This window comes from Elgaria multicarinata, chromosome 1 (assembly GCF_023053635.1).
Source record: "Elgaria multicarinata webbii isolate HBS135686 ecotype San Diego chromosome 1, rElgMul1.1.pri, whole genome shotgun sequence".
In the NCBI taxonomy this organism is placed as follows: Eukaryota; Metazoa; Chordata; class Lepidosauria; order Squamata; family Anguidae; genus Elgaria; species Elgaria multicarinata.
In genome coordinates this window covers 166861280-166886665 of record NC_086171.1, presented here as the reverse complement: position 1 = coordinate 166886665, position 25386 = coordinate 166861280, and the positions used below count along the sequence as shown (strand labels likewise).

The following is a 25386-nucleotide window of genomic DNA, read 5'->3' as shown; positions in this document are numbered from 1 at the left end:
CAGAGACCAGAAGTGTTGTGTAACCCTCCAATAGCGTGCACTGGAGACTGAACTCTTCATTCTCCAGCCAGTCTTCTGTTTTCAGTGTTGTTAAGCGGGAGCAACAGCAAAGAAAACCCCAACACCCCCCAAAACCAGCAGAAGCCTATCATGCACACATGCGCAGCAGCTCAAAGATTATGGTCAACCCTTTCAATGGGCCTGTTTTCTCCTACTCACAAAGAGTAGGATAGCCACCAACACTTTTCTCTGCCCCCCGCCCCATTGAAAAGGTTAACATGTCACATGCTTGTACAGTGCCAGCAACCCAGAAGAGCAAAGCTTGCGTTCACACACTGCCCCATGCCTGTTTATGCTGCCGGCTGGTACAATACCTGAGGTTGGAAGAACTTCAGAAGGTGCAGCGTCAGATACAGAGAAGGGGAACATGAGGAGAGAAGGGAAAGAGAGAACACAGGAATATAGATATGTATATATAGATAGATATAGATAGATATTAAAAACCACAGAACAAACTTGATATATAAGCTTGGTAGGCTGAGGCTGGAACAAAGAGAAGATGTATTAGTACTCAAATCTCTCACTGCTACAACCAATCCATCTCTACCGTAACAGCCACTCAAAAAAGTGCAAGATTCAGTTCCTTTAACTTCATTTCAGGGGACGACGACTAAAGTTCCACATAGTTTGTGGCTTTAAAATTGACCAAAATAAAAATAAAAATGCATGTTTCACATCCTATTGGCTTCAGTCTAAATCCCTTAAGTGTCAGGACAAATTCTACTCCAGTACCACTTTATTGCAAGCCCACTATCGATTCTCAGACACTGATGACGGATGAGGCAATATACTATGCAAATGACCACAAGAATACTGTATTTCATTTGGATCCCCTGGCTCAAATCACGTCTGTGAGAGATGGGAAGCAGTGGGCTTGGATAACTCTTTCCTTCCATTTATAAATGCCTCCCCCACCCACATCTGGCGGTGGAAACGAAATGGGCAAAGCTTGTTTCAGGCAATATCCTTTTATGCGATTCCAAATGCTTAACTGTGTATTGCTCATTGTCTAATGGACCTAAACCCTCCGCCTATGGAGACTGCTCAGTATTCATTAATAATCTGAGTGATATACACCTTGTCTTTTATTTGAAGAGCCTGCAAAACCTCACCCGGGAGACTCCACTGAGGACTGCTCAAGTGCAGTATGGCAAGTGCAGTATGGATGAAATCCTTGTGGAATTCCAGTTGTCTTGTCACACACTGAGGCCTTCATGTGCCATGTACAGAAGCTGACAGCATCCAGCATTTTACATGATGCTTTGAACAAACACTAATGCCGGCATGCAAAATGTTCTTGCGTTTAGTGTCAGCATGCACTCAGCCCCCTCAGCCCATGGTAGCCGCAGCTGGAAGTCAGCACAGAGGAGAGTCAACCCTGGTGACCAGACTGGCACCAAGAGAGTTTTCAGAAACTTTATGGTTTTAAAAATGTCAGAAAACTCCACTGGTCTTGCAAGCCCCATATCATTCTGGTTCATTGTCTCAATGTAACTATTCCTCACTATCAGAGAAAGGCAGGTACAAGGCTTTGTGAGGAAAAGAGTGGTTTTGAATGTATCAGCCTTTTCCAGACTAATTTCATTTATTTTATATAAAATAATATATTGTTTTAATGCAGAAGGCTGGTAGACACCAGGCTTCATTGCTGTGACGCATACAGTATCACCGGTGTGGGGAATGTGTGGTCCCCCAGTTCTTGTTGGACTGCAACTGCTATCAGCCCTAGTCAGCATAGCCAATGGTGATGGAAGTTGCAGACCATAAACATCTGGTCCACATGTTTATGAACCACATGTCCCCCAGCCCTGCAGTATCAGCAACAGAGCCACTTCCTCAATTTTGATGTAATTACAGCAAACAATGGATTGTCATTATGAGAAAGAGCCATGAGAAGTATCAGGCCTGCACACGTCCTCCTTCTCTTCCCTCTCCCACTGCATAGAAGGGGAAGAGCTTCCATTTCTAATTTTCACCAAACCATAGCTTGCCATTTCTTCTGAATGCAGGAAACTATGGTTTTTGCAAACCACAATTTGCAATGAAACCAGGATCCTGGAAGAGGATCAAACTGTGGCTGGGGATCCTGATTTAATTTTAAATTATGGTTTGTGCAAACCAGTTTGCCACATTTAGACAAAATGACAGACTATGGTTTGCTACCAATTAAAATGAGAAACTTCTTATTTCCTCTCCTATGCATGAAAGAGGGCAAAAAGACAGGAGAGAGTGTGTGAACCTGAAACAAGCTTTGGTTTATTCTTATAACAACATATTGTGATTTATTATGTCTAAAGATAGTCACTGTATTTACAGTCTAAAAAATAATCCCCAATTCAAATATAGATACAAAAAACAGATATTTTAGAATGCTGGGTGCCATGGCTCTTGAGCTAATTCAGATGATTAGCAATATTTCAAAAGCATCGCTGGCAACATCTAACAAACCCAGGATTCAGATTTCTAGAAATATCCTCTGGAACCAATAATTATCTCCTCCACTGTTTCCCCACTACGTAGCTTTGCAAATTTTAAGCAAAATTCAAACAACATGCAGCTTCAGAGGTCCCTATGTTGCAAGGTAACCCTTGACCACTGCCAGCCAGAATGTAAATTCTTCCTTTTATACACTATGGTAAGAGATGTATGACAAAATGGTTGGCAATTGCTATATATAACATGCCCAGAGCCTGCCTGTGTGAAGATAGAGAAGCAAATCATTTTAAAAATCTGAATTCAAGGAGATGTTTTTCCCACATATAACAGTTTGAGAGACTAAAAGCAACAACCCATTAAATAAAGTAAGAGACTAAACTGAATTTGGCGTCCTTCTGGAAATGCTACAGCATGTTAAGAGCCAGCTTTGTTTCGTTCTGCCTTCCCCGAGGGCTACTGAACTTTCACTCAGTTTGACGGATTTTTCACAAAGGGTATTTTATCCTATTATGAATCTGCAAGTTGTGGCTTTTTTCTACTGAGGGTCATTGGTCGATTCCTGGGGTGACGGGAAAGAGCCATCATGCATTTCCAGTTTGTCTCTTGCAGTTAGCAGGGAATGGAGGCAATCGAACACATCCGTTTTATAACTCTCCCTGTACCAGTAAAAAGAATTCAAACTCGCATGATAATATATGGGGATTGCAGAGATGCTGTGACATTGGGTTCATTGATTGCCTTACAGTAGTGCAGTAGATTATCATACCAAAAACTAATGAAGAGTATCCAATTTTGAACAGAAGTATTGAGATACTGTCTTCTTCTTCTTTCAAACACATGCAATTGCTTAATCAGAACAAATTCCCATATCTAAGCAAACCACAGCCCCAACAGTTGGAGATTATGCTTTTTCAATTACTTGGCATAAACCATTTTAAAAGCTTTTGCTACGTAGAAAACCAGGTCTTCCTCTCTAGAAAATACTTTTCTCTTAGTGTAAATAAAAAGGAATAAACACAGTTGGGATTGTAGATTATATCCTAAAATCTTCTGCATTATAGTCTTAACCTTCCTCCAATATTTGCTTGCCATAGGACATGCCCGCTTTAAACGTGTATATGTGTGTGTGTGGGAAGAAACACCTTTCTCTTTTCACCATTTCTAACAATTAGGGTACAGTTTGTATTTATGATGTAAGGACTAATATGTTATCTACACAGCATCTCAATTCAGGTTTTTTTTACTATTATTTGCATAGATTGTGAAGCAGTTTCCAGTTTTCCATAAATATTCCTGTCCCCAATATATTTAGGTTACTGTTACCAATATATTTAGCCTATTTCATAATTTATTCTTTAACTTCCTTGAACTCATATTCATCCTCTAGGAGAATTTTATAGAACGTTGTATTTCTTATTACCAATAATCTACTTAAGGGTTGCTGTGATTCCCAGAATGGAAGAATAGAAATATGCCTTCACCTGAAAGGCGTATTTATACCATCAGTTTGATCTTAATTTTATTATTCTCGAAGTGTCTAATTTCATCATAAACTAGCACTATATTATGTCCAGGTAAATCTTTATATCTTTCTTCTTTTCTCCAGATTTTTAAAAATGTTCTTCACTGAATATTAAAGACTAGATAATCTACTACTGCATCTATTTATTACATTTAGTTAGTGGGCTCAACCATGCTTATCCCATATCGTTAATGGAACTGAGAGTAGAAAATTGTTTTTATCTTGTTTCAGGCATCTGATTTAGTAGTTAGAATATTGGAGTAGGAACATAATAACACAGGTTCAAATCCCCACTTAGTCTGTGAGGTAAGTTTGCTGATAAATATTTGATAATCAGTTAATTATCATTATAAAAACTAATAAACATTGGTCCAAAGTCATCAGTGAGCCATACTGATGAGCACACTATAAATTTGACAATTGGCAACCTTGTCTAGTGCCCCTAGGAAATTTTGCTACTCTTATGAATTCTCTTTTTACTTCCTCAAAACTGTCATATATTTTGATCAAGCAGGATCTATTGTCCACCCTAAATGGCCCCTCATTTTGAAAGCAGAGAAATGGGGGAGCTGGATTTTTCAGGGTGGAGGACTTGAAATACAGCAAAACAGGAGGCCTAGTTGGGATGGCAAACAAAGCTCTTCCAAGCAGGCATTGGCTGCCATTTTCTTTTCCCAGAATCCACCTGGGAAGGGCATTACGTGATGACCAAGCGTCACGCCCAGAGGCAAGTAGCCACCACTACTTCATGATGCTACAATTCCCAGATTGATCCTGGTTAAAGAAAATAAGAGCCTTCATCCAGCAGATACTGGGAAGAGCTCTACTAGTTGCTGATGTGAAACTGGCAGTGGTGAAACAAGCAAGGAAAAGAGAGTGATTTCGCGCCCCCCCCCCTTTACCTCTTTGCCCTCAAATTTTGACACAGACACAGGCTGCAACACTAGGCCTGAGCCAATGCCTGTCCACCAAGAGGCATCTGAACAGGGATTCCCAGAGTCTGGGAATTAACTTGGCTGGATGGTGGGAGTCCTAATGTGGGGAGGAAGAGTAATGGGGTGTGGTTCAAACCCCTCCCCTCTTGATCTGAGTTCTTATCCTGGTGTGAGACCACCCTGTTTCCCAGGCCACTCCAGACCTTCCCTGTCTACTTGTTTGGTGGAAAGCTGGTGGATCCTAACCTTAAAAACATATCAAGATAAGAAATAAAGAAGATCATACTTAATAGATAAGGGTAGGCAGAAGCATAGAGAACTAAGCTAGATGCTAACATCAGTGAAATACAAACTAGAAAATGAAAACTCATTTTGAACTGATTTTCTGATAAACCAGACTTAGAACAGAGTTTAAAAACTGAGATTATATGGCAAGTAGAATCATGGTAGTGAAAATCATAATCATGCCATTTTTCTGGTTAAGAGTCTCTCCCTCTCTCTCTTATGATATTGGGAGAAAGAACTGCAAAGTATCATAAATAAATGCAACAACAAAACATGACAAACTAACCAGCAGTGCCAAACTGCTACGGGAAGGTTAATCAACTTTGAAACCTGTTAAGACGGGATAGCATCATGTGATAAGCGCATATTGAAAGGAGAGAGTGAGAGAGCACTAGTAATGCTAGTAGTTTACTGATGGTCAGCCATCAGTAAAGCTCCAAACCACCTTGTGGAAAAATAAATCTTCCAGGCCCAAATGACACAACTGTCGATTTTCAAGAAGTATGCAGGATATTTATTTATTGATGATACTTCTAAACTGCTTTTCTGCAACACATCCATTATTTAAAAATACTAGGGCTAAATCCATCTTCCTTAAATAGAAATACTGATTTTAAGACCAATAAAATGCATCAGAAATGTTAGTAACTGTGTTACTATTTTAAAATTCGGCCAGGAGTAAAAGGAAATACATTAAAATCGTTTGAAGACACAATGAACAACAAAGACTATTAAAACCTCAGTCTTCCAGTATTTGCAGTGGGAAACAAAATAATACAGGCTTAAAGAAAAGCTGTCTGTAGCATAATATTAAAAAGTTTTGAGTAAAAGCTGCATTAGATTTTTTTCATCAACTCTTCCTTTGAAACAAAGGCCTTTTAAAGATACTTTACACAAAGAAAAACTGTATTATCACATACCAGGCAGAATCATTTATGTCAAATCATTTCCTAAAAGAGAAGCATTGGAAAAACACTTGAAATTGTTTATCAATTGCATATTGAGCCTTTTGAAAATACAGAGTAACCACACTACAGGAATGGGCTAGTGTCTGGAACATCAGTAACTCCACTACGAACTCTGCCACCAATGCATATTGTATTTCATATGAGGCAGAAATGCAAAGTACAGGAAGCACAAGGCATTTGCACTGCCTGTCCCTCATCACTATTACAACCCAAACAGCTGATGAATGACAGGAGCTGAATTTGAGCTATTGAAGTAATGCAATTAACATGGGGTTTTCGTGCCAGCTGGCACCCTCCCCACCCCGCTGCTGCTGGATCCTCTCCCCTGCCACTGTCCAAGTGTTGGGAGAAAGTCTTAAGAGGGTGGCCCTGCTCTATGCACGTAGGTCTTTCCCACCCAGTGAATTAGAACCCTGCATGATGAGGATTCTCGCAGGGCAAACCTATGCATGTAAGGGAAGACTCCTCTCTTCGGACCTTCTCTCAAGAAGTGGATGGGTGTTGGGAAGGGAAAATGATGGTGGATGGCTCTGGAGATCTTCACAAGTGGTTCTCATAGGGCATTTATCAGGTAATGGCTGTGATCCAGAAGGCAACATGTATGTAGCTAGAAACTATTCTGGCTCAATTCAAAGCAGGAGTTTGGTTTCTATCTCCAGCTCCATGCGGCCACAGCTCGCACACTCCAAGGCTGCATCATACTTTGACTTACCTTCATTCAATGGAATTGGCGACTCCCCCGTGGAAGGCTCACCTTCCCCAATTTGCGTCTTGCAACGCAGGTTGAATCTGTAGCGCGATATGGGGTCCGTCCTCTGGAGTATAAACTTTGTCTGATTAGGAGAGAAGTTCTCTACCAATGTTCTGCCACTTTTGGATCCGTTAACTGGAGAGAGAGGCAGGCTGTGTGGGCTTCAGTTTTGCTTTGAGAAACATGGTAAGCTACACATTTCACCACCTCTCATCCTAGGATAGCACCTGACAGAAGCACTGGTGTTGTTGTTTAAAATGAATATATATGTTTTAAGGGACTATTTAAAAAAACAGCTAGGGAATGTTGAGTGATTGAGATGGAAGATAGAGAGACATTTCTCTCTCTCCCCCATAATACTAGAAACTGGGGTCATCCCATGAAGCTGATTAGTGGGAGATTCAGAACAGATAAAAGGAAGGACTTCTTCACTCCATGAATAGTTAAACTATGGAATTTCTAGCACAAGATGTGGTGATGGCCACCAATTTGGATGGCTTTAAAAGGGGCTTGGATAAGTTCCTAGAGAGTAGTTCTGATGGCTATGTGCTACCTCCAGTATCAGAGGCAGTAAGCCTATATACACCAGTTGCTGGGGAACATGGGAGGGAGGGTGCCGTTGCGACCATGTCCTGCTTGTGAGTTCCTGGTCAACAGCTGGTTGGCCACTGTATGAACAGAGTGCTGGACTAGATGGACCCTTGGTCTGATCCAGCATGGCTCATCTTATGTTCCAATGCTGTTAAGAACTTCATTTATCCCAACTAAAATTCTAACTCCCCATGCAGCCCAAAGACCATACACTATGTTGGTCCTACCACAGTCTTCCCCACCTGAGGAGCACCCTCCAGATGTGTGGGACTCCAAGCACCATGTTGGGGAAGGCTATCCTAGAGGGACTTTTCAGGTAAAGGATTTGTTAAGTAGGAGGACTCTTGTAACTAAGAATCAGTTGGTTGGACAAAAATGAAATTCTTCATGCATGTGTTAGTGACTCCTAAGAAATACTGCTGGATTAGGATATTCTATTCAACCTCCAAAAACTCTCCAAGGACTGATTAATAAAGAGACAAAACAAACAAACAAAATGAGCTTGGGACATACAGGCTTGGTATCTAAGGGTGTATCCAATAAGAATGCCATTGGGATGTTCAGGGTGCTCCCATTCCAAAGTGATGGTTTCCAGGTTTGGCTGACGGATTCTGAAATACCTTGGGGCACTGGGCACTTTAAGGAGAGATGGATCCAGGAGAGAAAAGGGAAGAGGAAAAAGACATAAGGCACCAGAACTGAAAATGCGAACTACCGTATTTCTTCGATTCTAAGACGCCATTGATTGTAAGACACACACTAATTTCAGTACCAACAGAAAAAAAGCTTCGATTCTAAGAAATAATAAACACACCCATGATTCTACGACGCACCTCGTTTTTAGAGATGTTTATATGGGGGGGAAAGTGCGTGTAGGAATCAAAGAAATACGGTAGTTGAAATAACATGCACACCGAAAAGTAGGATACTGGTGGCATGGACTACCTGTTCGCAGCCATCTAACAATTCTGCTTGCAGTTTCAATGCAACACAGTCACGCCTGCATATTCAATAATGGAATCTATGCTACTGTTTCATACTTCTATATTTTCGTATATACAGTACATCCAATGGATGGATTCATGGATGTGTGTCATGCTGCCCTCTAGTGGCAAGTAAGCTCATATGGGCTTATCTGTTTATGTAGAATTTTAAAGCCCAAAGTTCACCTTACCGCTTGCTTAGAGCTGTATGGAAAAATCTGCTGCGTTAGTAGATTTCATCACACCAGCCTTTTAAGATGGTACCCTAATGGTCTGTTTCCCTTCATCACAGGCTAAAGGCCCCTCACTAGAACCAGCTATGTTTCCTAGGCTCAAAAACACATAAATGTTTCAGAATGAGAATGACAGTACTCCACTTTCAGCAACAATGGTCACATTTTATTTGTGACATGTTGGGTGCAACCAAAGCCAAGCCCGTTTATGTTCCATTGATTTCAATACAAGAGACAAGCAGCAGTGGCGGATCCCAAGAGGAATGTAGCAAGTAAGAAGAGCCTGCTGACCACTGAACAGCAACCTAGGAGCAAAGGGACCCACACTCTCAACAGCAGCTGTCTGGGTGAGGCCCATGTAGGTGAGTAATTGAAGATTGTCCTCATGACGCCTGGTGATAATGGGGCAGGCTTCCCACCCTCCCCAGATAGCTGTAGCATCTGCAGGCTGTTCTTACATGCTCGCCCCTTTGGCAAGCTGCTGCTGGTGTTAAGCATGTGCTTAACACCTTCCCACTGAAACACCTTCCTATTGAAATCAATGTGATTTAAAATGGATAGCAATAGTTACTGTGGGGAGGGGAATTTAAGGAATGAAAATAGCTGAGATTAAATTGTCATCCAACAAGGATAGATGCTGAACAGGTGAATAAATTCCTAAAGTAGGTATATTTTGGCAACATCTTGCAATCACTCCTCCAACCTATCCTTGCTTTAAAGTAGAGTGACACTTTTCATGGAGCAAATGCTGCCCCAATTCTGCCCCATGCCACAGGGCTGTTAGAAGAGCAAGGACTAATCAGCTCTCAGGAGAACAGAAGATGACTCCATGGTATTGCAGAAGCCAACTACTCAAGGAAACACAATATACTGGTTCAGATGCATGTCATAAATTGATCCATCACCACCACATGACCATTGGGCATCACACAGATGGTCTATGCACATAATTACTTGCTCAGTTAGTTCTTTAATCTGCTTGTTGCATGGCAGGGTTTTGCCATTAATACTACCCCTATTATTACTAATAAAGATTAACCAACCATGAGTGCTTTATCACAAGCACATAGCTAATTCAGCGTGCCATTACTAATTTCTCTGACATGAACAGTTATGTATAGCCATGGTGAGTTTGGCTTCTTTGCAAGTTTAGCACAGGGAAACTGTACATATCACCTGATGGATTTGTATTCCTCAGAGTTCAACTGACACATATAGAAATTAAACTGGTTCAGATTTTGTGTTATTGCCCACTGATCCAAGAATATTATTCTTTACAGCTTACACTCATTATGATTAAATCGAGTTGCCTTTTAATGTTTCCTTGCCAAGATGTAGCTGCTCAGAGTTTTATACTGGAACTGTCAGAGTTTACAGGCTTACTTATAGGCATACAGATAATAGACTCAGTTCAGGCTTCTGTTCGAGACATATGAATTTCAGGATTTAGCTCGCCAGCTATGCAAAAGTCAGACTTAAGTCAATTTAGCCACCAAGAGCTGGAGGAAAGCTAGGATCCCCATCCAACATTGCACTAATGGACTTCCACTTGTGCAACAGGACTTCCCCTTTCTCTCCTCTCCCCCGGCCCCAAATCTGTTTTGGAGGGTCCTCCAACCATCCAGAGCAGATTTTCGGGGCATGCAGGGAGCTGCAGAGGACAGCATGAATCTGCTGTAGAAGTTTGTTCTGTCGGTGGGTCAAACACTGCTGGATTTCATCCTAGGATTCACTTTTCTAAATATATAAACAGAAGGAATTCTTAGCAAGAATATTCTAGTATTGATAATGGAATCTAATGTTCAGTTTTGTGATTTCAAGTATCCCTGCGTCTTCAGCAACAGACGCTGGTGCTTATCAAAGCATGGTCCATTTGAATGATATAATATGGCAACTGTAAACATCATTACCAGTTATGAGAACTGATGAAAAGCTATCGATCCAGTTGTGAAAGCATATACATGCAGCATTCTCAATTTTACCATCAAATCCATCCTTGAGTGTGTTAAGAGCCAGATAGAATTTGAAGGCAAATTGGTAGTAATTACAGCAAATCCCTTCCATAGATCTTATTGCCTTGTATGGTGAAGACTCTCACAATTGGCATAATTTTACAGAAGAATGCGCAGCACATAAACGAGAGAACTAGAAATAGATCTGGTTTTACAGGCCACTGCATCATGCTCTGCCTTCCTGGAACATTTTCAGTTATTTCTGCCTGGGCTCAATTCATTTGTCTATCATAATCTATCATGCATTATGGGTCTAAGGCTGGTAAAAATAATAATAATCCCAGGGGTTAATGCCACAGTGGCCTCTTTGCTTATTCCACTCCATAGGGCTTTACTGAGTAGACCTTTATATTATTCCACATAATGGAGGAGGACACAGTATACAGTGGTAGCAGAAGTCAGCCTAAGGATTCCTTACATACCAGAAAAGTAGCTAAAACACACGTCTGTCCACATGCTGATGACATTAAAGCAGGGATATTGGACCTCAGGCCACAGGTCAAATCTGGCCTGCTTGGGGTCCCAATTTGACCCTCTGGAACCCCCCAGATGTCCCACCCCTTTCCCCCCAACAGCCAATCATGTGTTGGTTTCCTGTCTTTTGTGCAAGGTTTTCCCCATTCTAAAAAAGTTGAAATGTCTCTCTCCTAAGGCTTAGCTACTGGCAGGAAAAGCTTTAAGTTAAAATATGCTGGCATTGTTTGTATTTTGGCTTCATCTTCTTTTCCTTCAGCCTGCCCCTTTTTTGCCCCACCCACCACTGGAATGCAAGTCCCAAGAGCTCCCCCAAATTGAATTTGGCCCTCAAGCTGAAAGAGGTTCAACACCCCTGCTTTAAATTATTTTTGCAGTCTGTATCAGGACTGATGACTTGCTCAATGGGGTCTAAGCAAGTTTAAGGCACTAAGTCTGGTAGAATTCCTCCCCACCCTCATATTTCACCCACGAAAGGATTGAGTTCTGCAAAGCTGGGCAAATATTATGGAGGAACCTACCTCCTTCCGGTGTTGTGAACTCCAGAGTTTCACTTCGAGGCCCATCTCCTCTCCCATTGACTACAACCATCTCCATTTTGTAGTTGCTGTAAGGAAACAGCCGGGACACTATGCCCCGTGTCCGGTCTCCAATAAAACCCATAGACTGCTTTTTCTTAGAGACCCATAGGTTCTTCATCAAACTACTTTCTCTCCAGTAATAAGCCTTCAAGAAACATGTAAGGCAAGTAAAACTTTTCCTATTTGGGTGTTACCCGGTTTCAAAAACAAAACCACTATGCACTTTCTCCTTTCACACAATGATTAGTTCACGTTCGTCATTCATTCCACAAGGGAGGAGGAAGTCAATGTTGTTATTGCCCATTTTACAGATGGGAAGACTGAGGCACACAGAAGATTAATTGGCTTTGTCAAAATCAAACAGGTAAGTAAGACAGCAGGCCAACAAAGACCTTCCCACGAAAGGAAAAGACCAGGCTTTCACATCTCCCTCTTCTCCTCACTGGTTATTTAGTCATTTAGCAATTGAAGTTTCATTTGTTCAGTCTCACTCATGGCTAATAAAAGAACTGCAATTATAGAGTTATAACTAGACTCCTGTATAGAAACAGAAAAAACCAGAAGCAAAAAGCAAAATATACCTCATGAAGGAAAATTTCCAGATCTGAGAAATGTGAAAATGAATAGAGCATATCTTTGCTCATGACTTAAGAAATTCTGGAAGTACATGCTTTGCTTCTGCTTTGGGTGGTTTTTTTGTTTTGTTTCTCTTTGGAAAAACAGATGAGAGAGAGAGAGAGAGAGAGAGAGAGAGAGAGAGAGAGAGAGAGAGAGAGAGAATGACCTTGAGGACAGAATACATTTTTGGGGGTGACACCCTGTAGTTTTTACAGTTAGAGCAATATTTCAATTCTGATTTGGCCAAAACAGAACATTTGTGGGTTGGGGTACTTCCAGCTGGAGGGCCTCTAGCGCTACCAATTAAAAGACATTGTACCACCGTTCTGCCTTTTTTTTCTTAAAGGATTTTCCATGGCAAGAAAGAAGTCAGAAGAGGCAACAGGAATAAATGGGAAGGTGACAAATCAAAGACATCCTCATCTTTACCCTCTCATAAAACTCTGCAAGGGAGGCAGAGCAATTTCACAATAAATGCCTCGTCTGGAAGCACCCTTGATTAATAAGATATCAAATACACACTGGGGATGACACAGAAGTCAGCAGAAACCATCTGAGAAGTTGATTTTCTTACGCACAGTGAAAGCCTAATTTGTGATCTTCACAATGGTGAAAGAAACCAGTTTTGTTCTGTTAGCAGAAAGGCATCATAGGACAGCAGCTACTCAGAACTGTGCCTTTTTAAGTGACTGAGCAACGAACAGATGGTCATAACTAGGGATGTGCTCCGCTTCTAATCGGACCGGCGAATTAGAAGCGGAGCGGGGGGCTTCGCCTGCCCTTAAAGTGGAGGCGAAGAGGATTGGGGGGCCGGCGGAGCGTGGCGAAGAGGATCGAGGTGAAGGCGGATCCTTCGCCTCGATCCGGAGCTCCGCCGGAAAGGTAAGTGGGGTTTACCGGGCCCTGCCGCTGTCGCTGCGGCAGGGCCCGGTAAACATGCGGCGACAGCGGCAGGGCCCGGTAACCCCCCCGCCCTCCTCTCCCTTACCTGCCTCCGTCCGCGGTCCGTCGGCGTCTTCAATTGAACCGCGGGCTCAATTGAAGATGCCGACAGACCGCGGACAGAGGCAGGTAAGGCCCCCCTCTCCCTTGGTCCCTTACCAGGCTCTGCCGCCGTCGCCGCATGGGCGGCGAAGGCGGCAGGGCCCGGTAAACCTCCCGCCCTCCTCTCCCGGTCTTACCTGGTGCCACTCCCCTCTGCTGCGGAGCTCCGATTCGGAGCCGGAGCTCTGCGGCGAAGAGGAGCGGAGTATGGGCGGAGCGGCGCGGAGCGGAGCGGGCCAATCCGAAATTTTCGGATCGGCCCGCCGGGCGGAGCGGGGGGTCCGTGCACACCCCTAGTCATAACTACGGACGTCTAAACCATGGAACTGTATTTTGGATATGATTGGCTAAGAAGGTGTTTGAGCAGTCATCTCATATCCCATGGATCAGAATGGAAAGCACCATGTTGTCTCCAGATAGCAGAAAAAACTCCCCCCCCCAGGTACATTCATATACCTGAAGAACAAGATGGAAATGTATCACTCCATAGGTTGGAAAAATGTACAGTAAACATTTAGAGATTATTGGCCTTGAACACTGACTGGTAAAATAAAACTCAGGTTGACTTCCGTTCTTAAAAAGATCAACGGTAAAAACTGGTTTGACCGTCATCCTTGCTAACTCCACAAAATACCTCAACAGAAATCTCACAACCCTATTTCTCAGGAGTTCCTGGAGGCAGCTACAACTGGCACCCAATGGTTGCCGTTTCAGCACAGGGGCTGATGACTGCTTACTAAAGTGGGACCAAAACAGAAAATATACATTAAGTCTTACTATAATATTTTAGGTTTTCAAAGACCTAAAAATGACCATATGGATCTGAACTTGGTACTTTGCCACCAACTTTACATACACATTTGCCTGCATCACAACGACCTTCAATGCCACTTAGCAATTTCTGAGTACTTCGTTTCATCATCCCCAATGCATATAAGTCAAAGAGACTAGTCGTCATTAGTGTCAGGGGTTAGCCATATTAATAGTCAAAATGGTTTGTTTTTGGTTGTGCTCACTCTGTATTCCTTAAGCTGTCCCTGGATGGTTTCCGGGTACACTCTACTCCATTGCAGGCTGACTGCCGTGCTGTTTACAACTTTGAGTCTAAGATCAGTGGGAGCAGCCTTAGGATCTAAGTGGTCAGGAATAAAGCAAAGCAGAGATTAAGCACCAAGACAAATGTGAAGAAGCCACCCATTACCCCACCTTGATGTTACAGTTCTTTACCTAAAGCAAACACTGTAAAGAGGAGACGGCCTTGGAAAGAAACAGAAGTGTCACATACAAAAATATATCTGCTACCATCTTGTGGACATAGGAAGCAATTTCACATGCACATTTCTAACATCTTCGCATGATAGCAAGACCTACCGTACCTAACTGTCATCTTCTTGTATTTATCTTTTCCATCTGAACCCCCTTCCCCTAATAAGTGAACTCACAATGTTCTCAACAGATTTGCATAGTTAATCTAACAGGAAACAACCATGTCTACAGACTCAAAGCGACAACCATCTTGACTCAGCAATCTTTTATCAGCAACAAATTCAGCTCATGCTATAGCCATAGAATCACTTCCATGACATCCTTTAAGCACTTTACAATTCAAAGTCCTGACTAGCAGGAGGAGATAGGCACTGACGGAGTCAAGCCTATTTCAATATCCCCACAACACACATGAGCAGCAGGGCTTAAATTTCAGTTTAGGAACTGTCTCTTCGGAAGAGAGCTGTTGAAAGCATGCCTTAACACAGAGCTGATAATTAAATGGCAACTATTTCTACCAGATCCTATCAGGTACATTTCTCCTCTTGTTGGGAATAAGAGCTGCAACACCCCCATTTTCCACAGAGGGGAGAAAGTCTTTGCAGATGATAGGAGAAAAGGGTTGCAGTGCCTCAATACAGATCAGTTTTTTAAACATAGGACTATAGGAAGCTGCCTTATACTGAGTCCATCTAGCCCAGTATTGTCAACACTGACTGGCAGCTGCTCCCCAGGTTTTCAGGCAGGAGATTTTCCTGCCCCACCTGGAGATACTGGGGATTGAAACTGGGACCTTCTGCATGCAAAACAGATGCTCTACCACTGAGCCACAGTCCAGGAGCGGTTCCCAATACTGCCGCTGTGCTTCCTTTCATTCCACTGCAGCAGTGGGACCCACTGCTATGCAACAGGGAGTGAGCGCTGCCTAAACCAAGCCTGGAAACAAGTGGAAATGCCCATTTCCAGATCGGGACAGGTCACCAGAGCTCCCTTCTGTGAGCTCCGCTAACCTGCCCTGTTCTGGAAAGAAGCATTTCTGTGCATTGCTCTCCATTGTGCTAGTGGTGGGTGCTGCTGGCAAGTGGGCAGCATAGAATAGTGGTCCCAGGAAGAAAAACATAACCTTATGCATTGGATTGGCAATGCATTCTTTTTTCACTTTTCAACGTGAATTAGCCCAGAGACAGACAGCAGTTTCAAAGAAATGTGGTTACAGGACAGAGACATAATAGGTATAATAGAGCTCCGGCTATTGGGCGGTATAGAAATGTAATAAAATAAAATAAATAAATAAAATAAAATAATAAGACCTTATTTCTCCACTTCTGGTCAAACAGCTTTTGCAGATTTTTTAAAACAAACCCACCCACCCCAATTATGCAAAACCTGTTTATCAGAGAGAACAGTGGATGGCAATGTCAGTTTCATACCGTGTTCAATTATTTAAAACACATACATACACATACCAACCCATAGTCTGTGTCTCTGCTCTGAGTAAAGCAGTAAGGGTGCAATCCTAAGCATCTTTAGATTGAAAAAGTCCTGCAACTCCCATTATTATAGAACTTTTTATTCTGTCTAAACATGCATAGGATTGTGCCCTGAGTGATTCAGGGCAGAGCGTTGCTTGTTAAGGTTTGTCTGCTTCTTCACCCAAAATGATGTATGGCACTGTTGTGTCACCACTGCCAAAGCCGCTGGATGTGAGAGGGTTGCCTGTTGTCTATTGATAATGATAAGAGAAGATCATCACATGCAGATATGCTTGCCTTGTACTACTTACAGGACTTGCTGAGTGAAGTTCTTTTTAACATAATTTAGACAAAGAGTTTTTATTTATTCACCTAGTGCAACTGGACTTCCTGCTTAATGCACAAGCTACCTATGTAGTTCCTTCCTTGTGCTTTACTCCCTGTTACTATTTCAAAGGTACCTTCCTTTAAAATAGCAAGAAAGGTACTCAGCAGGCCCAGGGGCTTCTGGCAAGCAGACTGGCTTGTACCAGATGGGAGACTGCAGAGCCATGTGCATGGCTGGGTGGCCATAGAAAGATGGCTCAATTCATTTGCACCATCTCTGGGGACAGGCTATGATGCTTGAGCCCGTAGGGACGGCAGCAGCTGTTGCTGCAAAAGAGTTGCCTGTGACTGAGCACCACATGGTTGGCTACCTGGGGGAGGGAGGCTTTGATCTTGCAATCCCCTTCATCCTATGTCAAATAGAAAGTGAGGAGAGAGAAAAAAACAAAGAGTCAAAATAACAAAACACAATAGAAAAGGGGAAAAAGATGAAAAAAGAAATGCAATGGGCCGGACACAGCTTTACTTAGGAAGGATTTGGGTATCTGTGGGTACTTCATGTTGTATCCATTGTTGGTCAACTATGAGTTGACCTGTTGAAATGAACAGGACTAAAGTTAGCCAGTCCCATTCATTTCAATGGGTCTACTCTAACATTGGATACTACCCTATAGTTTGTAGTGGAGTTATTTATTATATTTTTAATCTGCCCAATAACTAATGCTCTCTAGATGGAATGCAAACAAACAACTTAGACACTGTATTTCTTCCAACCTGAAGTATTCTACAAACTGCTAAATCAGGAAACATTGCAGCTGTTTGCTCTGTCAAGTTGACCAGCCACTGAATAGCTACAACTCTCTCCCAAATACTGGTAGTTCACTGGGAAGAGGCTTCAAGAACCATTTGCCCAGTGATTGCATTTGTGACATCCGCAATGGCACTGGACTCTTCTGGATCCCACCTGCTGCCACTACTTGTGATGTCCACCCTCCACTGGGTTTACTTCTGGATCAATTGGACCCAGCTCAGGTGCACACGTCAGGGCTAGAGATGCCAACTCTGTCTCTGTGGCACGCCTACTTCTGCTTAGGCCCCACAGCAGCACAGATCAGCACCTTTTGACCCAACTTTCTCTCTTCCGCTGCCACCATAAGATCACCTGTACCCTTCCCCAGGTACTCCAATGTCCACACCAGGATAAAGTAAACATTGTTTATTTAACAAGATGATTATGCAGGTTCAAAGCTTATTGGTTTCTCTTAATTACAAACATATGGTTTCAGAGCACAAAGCGTAATGGTTTCATAGATAAATTCACTTCAATGTTACACAATATTTAACTTCTAGTACTCCTGCCTACTCCACCCCACTCTAAACTACTCTGTTCTCATTCCCACACTCTAATCCAGCAAAACAACAAACACGCAGACCCTTCCTATCTCTAACCCAAAGCATTCAATACCTTTTCTCCTCAGAAGCAGCCTATTTATTCTCTACAGCGTTCCAACTCCTCCCCTCCTCACACAGCCAATCCAGGCACTCCACACAAACATCCAATCAGTACTCTCCTTCCATCCAGCACTCATTAACTCTTCTATGACCCATACTTACCAATCTGCAACAAACACACTGTGAGTACTTACTTTTAACTCAGCAAACCTTAATAAATTTTTATATTACACTTATTAACATAGCTCTCAGCAGTAAAACATCACAGCATTCTGTTCTCTTTTTCTCCTATTCCTGGGGCAGCCATAAAGTATAAGTGCAAATAAAAGTAATTCCTTCAACAAATGGTGTCAGTTTATCCATTCTCTGACTCTGCGAGCTTTTAAATAAATTAACATGGCATCAATTCATTCATACAATAGAGATGTGAATTTTATATCACTGTAACAGAGCATTAGTCAGGATTCCCAGAGAAGCAACATTTATGTCCCAAACTGACATAAAGACTTTTTTTCTTTCTTTTTTTACTCCTGCATGTTGGGAACTTGGTTTCAAACTACCAGAAAGAAATAAAGTTGTTCAATCCACTAATAGCAACAAAAGCTACATCCTATGATATTTTAAGTTGACAAAGTTTTAAACAGCCTTCCCCAACCTTGCCCCTCTCCAGATGTTTTGGACTATAAGTCCCATCAGTCCCTGCCAGCATGGCCAAGGGTCAGGTGTGTTGGCAGTTGAAAACCAAAACATCTGAGGATACCAGGTCAGGGGAAGGCTGGTTTGAAAGACAAAGACCTTTTGACTTTAAGGTTACCCTGTCCATGGTACTGAAAAAAACCAGAATCATTCGGATTTCCCCCATAACTTGTCCCAGGCTCTCAGAGTCTATTTTGAGAGGCATGAAGTAAGTGGCTCTCCACTGTATTCCCTTCCTTGTGTGTGTGTGTGTAATATCCCTTTTGTTAAAACCTTTTCTTCCCCTCTCATTTCCTCTTTCCATTTCCATGTTGGCAAAAGCTGTTTACGGTGTTAAAGTATGGTTCTACAAAGAAAAATGTAAGCAAACTATAAATAATTAAATAATAATAATTAATCATTTCATGTATTCTTATTAAAATTTGATTTATAGTGTGTGTATAATGTTATTATAATCATTATCACTATTTTAATCATCCCTATTATTAATTTGAAAAGAGTTCATGGAAATCCATGTGCACCAGCATCTGCACTGCCTTCCTAGAACCTTCTAAACACTATTTACAAAGACAGTTTTACCTGGAAGACCCTTAAGAAACAAGATTAAACATGCTTACAGGATTGCCTCCTTTCCATGTCTCTAAAATCAACCAAGAATGCCCCTTTGAAAAATAGCACTCATGGGCCAGCTTCATTCTTAATGCATTCTTGATGGTGTCCCTTTTCTTTGGAAATGCCTTGGCAAAGTACCTGTGTATAGTGGATCTCCCTAGAGTCTAACCAAACATCTTTCATAAGCACCCCAAGACCCTTTTTACTTGGGCTGGGGCTAAGTTGTGGGAAGCTGCACTTCATTCTGATTTTAATCAACTGGTTATTTGCTTCTAAAGACAGAGCCCTTGGGATGGGGTGGACTGCTAATTCAAAGCAAACAATATGTCACTAGGAATCAGCTTCTCCTGCACATGCTTGAACCCTATTCCCACCCTGAGGCCTTACCATGATCAAAGCAACCACCACAGATAGATGCAACTTCAGTGCTCAGCAGCCACTTGCCTGCTTGCCTGTGGTCCCCATCTGAGAGAACACCCTCACCTGGGCTGGAGAAAGTGGAACTAGTAGTTTAGGCTATGAGACAAGCCACAAGGCAGATAAGCGTCAAAGTGGAACCAAAAAGAGAGGATAATCTCAGGATGCCATCAACGGCTCTATTGATGAAAAGCCCTATTAGCCTCCCTTGGGTTTACTAAATTCACTCCTAACCAGCCTGTCGCTGATATTCCCGGTTCTTTTGAAACACAGCTGGGGCTGGCAACCAGAAGGAAAACCTCCCATATGGGCAGTTTTTCAGGCTGAGGTGCAACTGCACTAATATACACAGGAATCTTGCACATCGTCCAAACAATTGAGAGACAGGGGTTACCCAGCAAGAGTGAGTCACCAAAATTTTAACAGGGCAGATTAAACACACACACACATACACACACACACACGAGCTAACTTACTGAGAGAACAGTATTAAACATTTTCAAAACAGATCAGTTACAGCCTAACACTCAACCATGTCACAAACAAGCTGCAAGGCAGCATAAGGAAACACTGGCATATATTACAACATATTTCAGGTGCACTGTTTGCAGGCAAGCTCTGGTGCCACAATGAATCAAGCACTATAATACTGGGCTCATTGCATGGTTGTACTCCTAGGACAACCTTTTCCAATCGGGAGCCTTCTAGATGGGTTGGACTTGAACTCCCGTCATGGAAGTGATGGGAATTTCAGTCCAACACATTTGGAGGTTACAAAGTTGGGGAAGTCTGCCCTACAGTCTAGTGGGTCTCTGTGTGGCTAGGGCTACTATAGTGATAAGTAGTCACCTATTTCCAATTTGACTGTAGAAATGACACTAGTTGGGCACCAGCTGTCTGCATTGGTTTATTTGCTGTTAAAAATTGCAATCCTATGGAATGTAACAGTCATGATTCCAGGCCCTTCCACACGCTGTACTGAAGAGAGAGAGCTTGGCGGAGGCGGAAGCCGAGCTCTCCGACCCGGGTCGCTCTTACCCAGGCAGCAGGAGGCCGGCGGGGAGGCGGCAGCGGTGGCAAGGACGCGCCCGGATTCCCCAGCCGTCGCCGCCTCCGCCGTCTCTTCTGGCTGTAGTACACACTAGCGTTTTGGGGTCGTACTTGGGGCGCATGCATGCGCCTTCAGTACGGCGTGTGGAAGGGCCCTCCCTCTGCCAATAGCATGGCTGTAAGGTACTAAGACTCATTTTCACAGACACTTTGGTTTGTTTATTTCACCAGAATACCGCAAACAACAACACCTCCTCATTAGAAGCCTCCCAGGAGGTGATTTTTTTTTTTTAAAAAAAGATGAAGTGAGTATGAATAAAGGGTAGGGAAGATGAAGGCCCTTTTAAAGACAGAGGGCACAATTCAGCCAAAGTAAGGAAGTCTTACGTTTCACTGATTTCAATGGGAAAGATTTAATCATGTGCTGAAGTTTCCCACTGAAACCAGTAGGAATCAAAAGTGATCCAGTTTGGCTGGATGATACTCAGAATATTTAGAAGGCAAAGGTAGTGGGAAGTAATTCCGCCCCCACCCCCATCAGCCATGTGGGGGGACTGGCATTTGTACTTGCAATCCAAAAGGGCTGTGAATGTTTTTGAGTGTTGGATTACAGAACTATGCAGTCTTGCTCGTGGAGGGCCATTCAAAGATATAAATATTCAGATATGGATCATCTTATGCTGTCCTCCAAAATAAGTGGTGTAGGGGATTGGTTTAATTCGATTGGGGTTGGCAAGTATACGAGTACTAAACCTAGGCAGTAAAGAAGAGCTTATCCAAACATTATGGATTCCCCAAAAACCACAGATTAAAGAGATTGCATTCTTCCAAGGGGCTCAGTCTGGCATCCAATTTTATGCCATCAATACCCCTGTAAAGTTGATTTAGGTAGACAGAATAAGTAATTAGACCAAAGGCAAGATCCACGGCTGAATCGGGATTTGAACCCAAGTATCCACAGTCCAACACTTAGACACTGCACCATGCAGTGTCTCATGTCTCTTCCTGTGAGACAGCACAGTAATTATGTCATCTGCTGCTGTTCTGCCTCGTGACATTTTTGATATTCTGATGTTGACATGTTTCAGTTGTTTTTCATATGTGTTTTTAGCCAACAAACTTCCATAATGTGTTGTAAGCATTTTTAAATGGAAAGGTAAGATACAAATGTTTTTAATCATTAGATAGGAATAAACCTATGCAAGAACAATGGGTTAGCTGGAAATTTATGGGGATGGATACTAGGGATCTGTAGAAAGAAAGGGGCACTCCAGATGCTTCTGGAGGTTTTACATGGATTCTGCCTTCTCCTGTGCTCTCTAGAAAGAGACAGAAAAGTTCTTGCCACTGAAATCCAGCGCCCTTCTTCCAAAGGGCTGATCATCACAGGTCTTGATTTGCAAGACAGCCCTTTAAAACTGAGAAGGGAGGAATGGGGAAGGGAATCTGCCTTCTGTATCCCAAACTTTCACTGGGCTATAAGAATACTCACAATCTTCCCCCGAGTAGCCAATGATAGTTTCAGGTTCTGAAGCCATCCCATAGTCGTTGACAGCCTGCACTTTGATCTCGTAGGGTGTATAGATGGGCGTCTGTGTGACAGTGTAGTAGCTGACATCACCCTTTACTGTTCTGTTGCTCCAATTCTCTCGTGTGTCCCTTCTCCTCCATTTCACAATGTATCTCAGGTTGGGGCCATAAACCTGGGTTGCATTTAATGGCTACAAGAAGGAGGAGGAGGAGGAGGAGGAGGAGGAGGAGGAGGAGGAGGAGAAATAATTAATGAAGAAAATGGTTATCCTCACAACAACAACCCTATGAGGTAGGATGGGCTGAGAATCTGTGAATGGCCCAAAGTCATCCAGTGGGTTTCCATGGCCAAGTGGGGACTAGAACCTGGCTCTCGTGACTTCCAGTCCAACACTTTAGCTGCTACACCACACTGGCATACAGTTTCAGATACAAGAGCCAACTTTATCAGGTGTTAAAGGTGTGTTATCCTCAGTGGGCAGATCCTCTCTCTCTCTCTCTCTCTCTCTCTCTCTGTGTGTGTGTGTGTGTGTGTGTGTGTGTGTGTGTGTGTGAATTTCTATAGATAGTAAGATAGCTAGGATATAGACACACACTATACATTCATGGGGTGGGGGGAGGTTGTAAGCACTAGCATCAAAACACAATTGTTCACAGTAGGTCTGTTTGTCATGTATCTATGCTGACCCAAATGTATGCAAGGTAAAAATGAGTTATGTCCCACATCTTTTGGCCCTACTATTTTCAAGCTCCCCTCACTCCCCCAAACTCATGAATGGTGTACATGTGCATGCATGCACACAAACTTGCCCACAGAGGATGACACTTAATGCATCTGACAAAGTAGGTTCTACTGCACAAATGTTTATGCCAAAATATGCTTGTAAGGTGCCAGAGGACTCTCTGCTGTTTTTTCTGCAACAGGTAAATGCAGCAGCATCTGGGTAACTTTACCATGTTCAATGACATTAATCCCATTCCTGCACTATCACTCAGATTCCATCTGTTACACTTCAGCATCACACTTTATTTATTAAGATATTTCCACCCTGCCCTTCTGTCCCTTTCAGGTGGCTCACAAAATCAGTAATATTTTTTTTAAAATAATAATAATAATCAAGGAAACAATATAAAACAAAGAGAGGCCATAACACTTTACACACACACTCAAACTCTCTCTCACACACACAAACCTTCAGCCTGTAGGATAAAATCAAGGTTAAAAAAAACATTCATTGCTCAGGTCTGAAACTTGCCTGAACAGCAATTTCTTAACCTGGCATCTAAAAACAAAGAAAGAGGAAGTCAAGTCTCTCTTCCAAGTTAACGTGATCCAGATCCTTGGTGCCACTGCCAAAAAGACCCTCTCCTGTGTCCCCATCTAATGTATTTCAAAAATATGAATGGGTAGGGATGTTTACAAGGGTGGAAGTGTTCTCTAGTTACCCTAGCATCCACCCATCCACTTAGGGCTTTAAAAGTAAGAATCAGCACTATGAACTGGGCTTCAAAAACCAGACTTTGTCAGAAAATTGGTGTCTCATGATCTGAAGGGCTCCTGTCAGAACTCTAGCTTCTGCATTGTGTACTGCATGTATGTGTGTGTACTTCCACACCCTTTTCAAAGATAGCCCCCATGGAGTGCATTGGAGCAGTCCAATCTAGATGACCAAATGTCATGGCCCCAGACTGGGGGCCAATGGAGAAAACCCGGAGCAGGAATCACACCCAGAAAGACCTCCAGAACTATCTTCCATGCCAGAGACTCTCCCTACGAGCCAGAACTGCTTTACCCAAGGAGATAGCCTGCTCCCCACCCCCTCCAGCTCTGGTGGAGTAAATACCTGAGGAACAGGGTAGTGCCCCTGCCTTCTTCAAGGATGGATGGAGCTAGAGGCAAAACACTAGGCGCAGGGCTATGAAAGCTCACAGTTAGCGGCAGATGTTTTCTGCAGTAACATTCCTAGCTTTTGGCCTTGTAGCCAGCCTCTGTTATTTGTTCTGCAGCAGGAGTGTTGGACCTCTTTCAGCCCGAGGTCCAAATTTTATTTCAAATTCTATATTTTAGCTTAAAGCTCTTACTACCAGTAACAAAGGCTTAGGAGAGGCACTTTTTAGAATGCACAAAAGGCAGGAGATGTCTAAACAAGGTTAGTGGTGGTGGTGGGATGGAAGGGGACATCTCAGGAAATTCAGAGGGCCAGATTGGCCCCCTGGGTGAGCTGGATTTGGCCCTGGACTTGAGGTCCTGCACCCCTGCTTCACAAGGAATGGAGGTGTCCTGATCTCCTGCTACTATTCTGCCTTGTCCCCTTTATCTAGTCTCAACAGTAGGCTTGTGTCATCCAGTCTGCAACAGGACTCCAAGATATATCTAGCAATGGTAACTTTAGACTAGTTCGTCACTTTAGAGTGACGAGCAGACAGAACCTAGAGCATACAGATAGAAGTAGGGCCAATTGTTTGTCCATGTATTGCTTCCCAAAACAAATAGTCTCCAAGCCATGCTATTTCAGTCCAAAGTGTCTTTGCTGAAACTGGCCATTTTCCTCTGGCATGATGCTTTGGTGGGAGTGTTCTCGGGTGTACTCTGGACTGCAGTAAGAAACCTGACTTCTCCCTTGTGTCATCATTTCTTTGTAATATAACTGAAGTCGAGGTCACTTATGCCAGAAAAGTATGTGGTAGAAATGAACAATCACTCCCATGCTAACTCACCGTCCACGATATCACCATGTTATTTTTTGCTGTTCCTGCCCCTTTAACTCCTGTGGGGTTAATTTCTGGACCTGAAATAAATTAAAATATGAAGTTTCTTTTTGAACATTGTATACAGCAATAATGCTACCCCCTCCAGCTCTTGTGTACCATGCTATATTGCTTAAAAGGGGCACCTTTTTTTCTACAAATATGAAATCAGGGAAACCAGGGAGATGCATTTAGGATTTTGAATTAGGGATGGGAGCCAGACATCAAAGCCCAGAAGCCAAACGGGCTTTGCTTGCTGCTTCCTCCCTTAAAAAAAGGGGTGAGTTATACAACTGATATAGTATCAGAAGAGCAATTTGCAA

At 42.7% G+C, this 25386-nt stretch overlaps 1 protein-coding gene across 14 annotated transcripts in view; it reads right to left on the bottom strand.

Annotated features, from left to right (window-relative positions):
* NFASC (neurofascin) overlaps positions 1 to 25386 on the bottom strand; it is a 223305-nt gene that overhangs the window by 50625 nt on the left and 147294 nt on the right. For 10 of the 14 annotated variants that reach the window (XM_063142359.1, XM_063142385.1, XM_063142376.1 and 7 more), the window contains 7 exons: positions 25034 to 25104; positions 22278 to 22506; positions 14510 to 14625; positions 11772 to 11976; positions 8062 to 8184; positions 6919 to 7092; positions 375 to 389 (listed from right to left, as the gene is read on the bottom strand). In XM_063142359.1, coding sequence (XP_062998429.1) covers positions 375 to 389; positions 6919 to 7092; positions 8062 to 8184; positions 11772 to 11976; positions 14510 to 14625; positions 22278 to 22506; positions 25034 to 25104 — 933 coding nt within the window. The remainder of the gene's footprint in view (positions 1 to 374; positions 390 to 6918; positions 7093 to 8061; positions 8185 to 11771; positions 11977 to 14509; positions 14626 to 22277; positions 22507 to 25033; positions 25105 to 25386) is intronic. The other 4 variants (XM_063142437.1, XM_063142446.1, XM_063142458.1 and 1 more) reach the window with 2 other exon arrangements.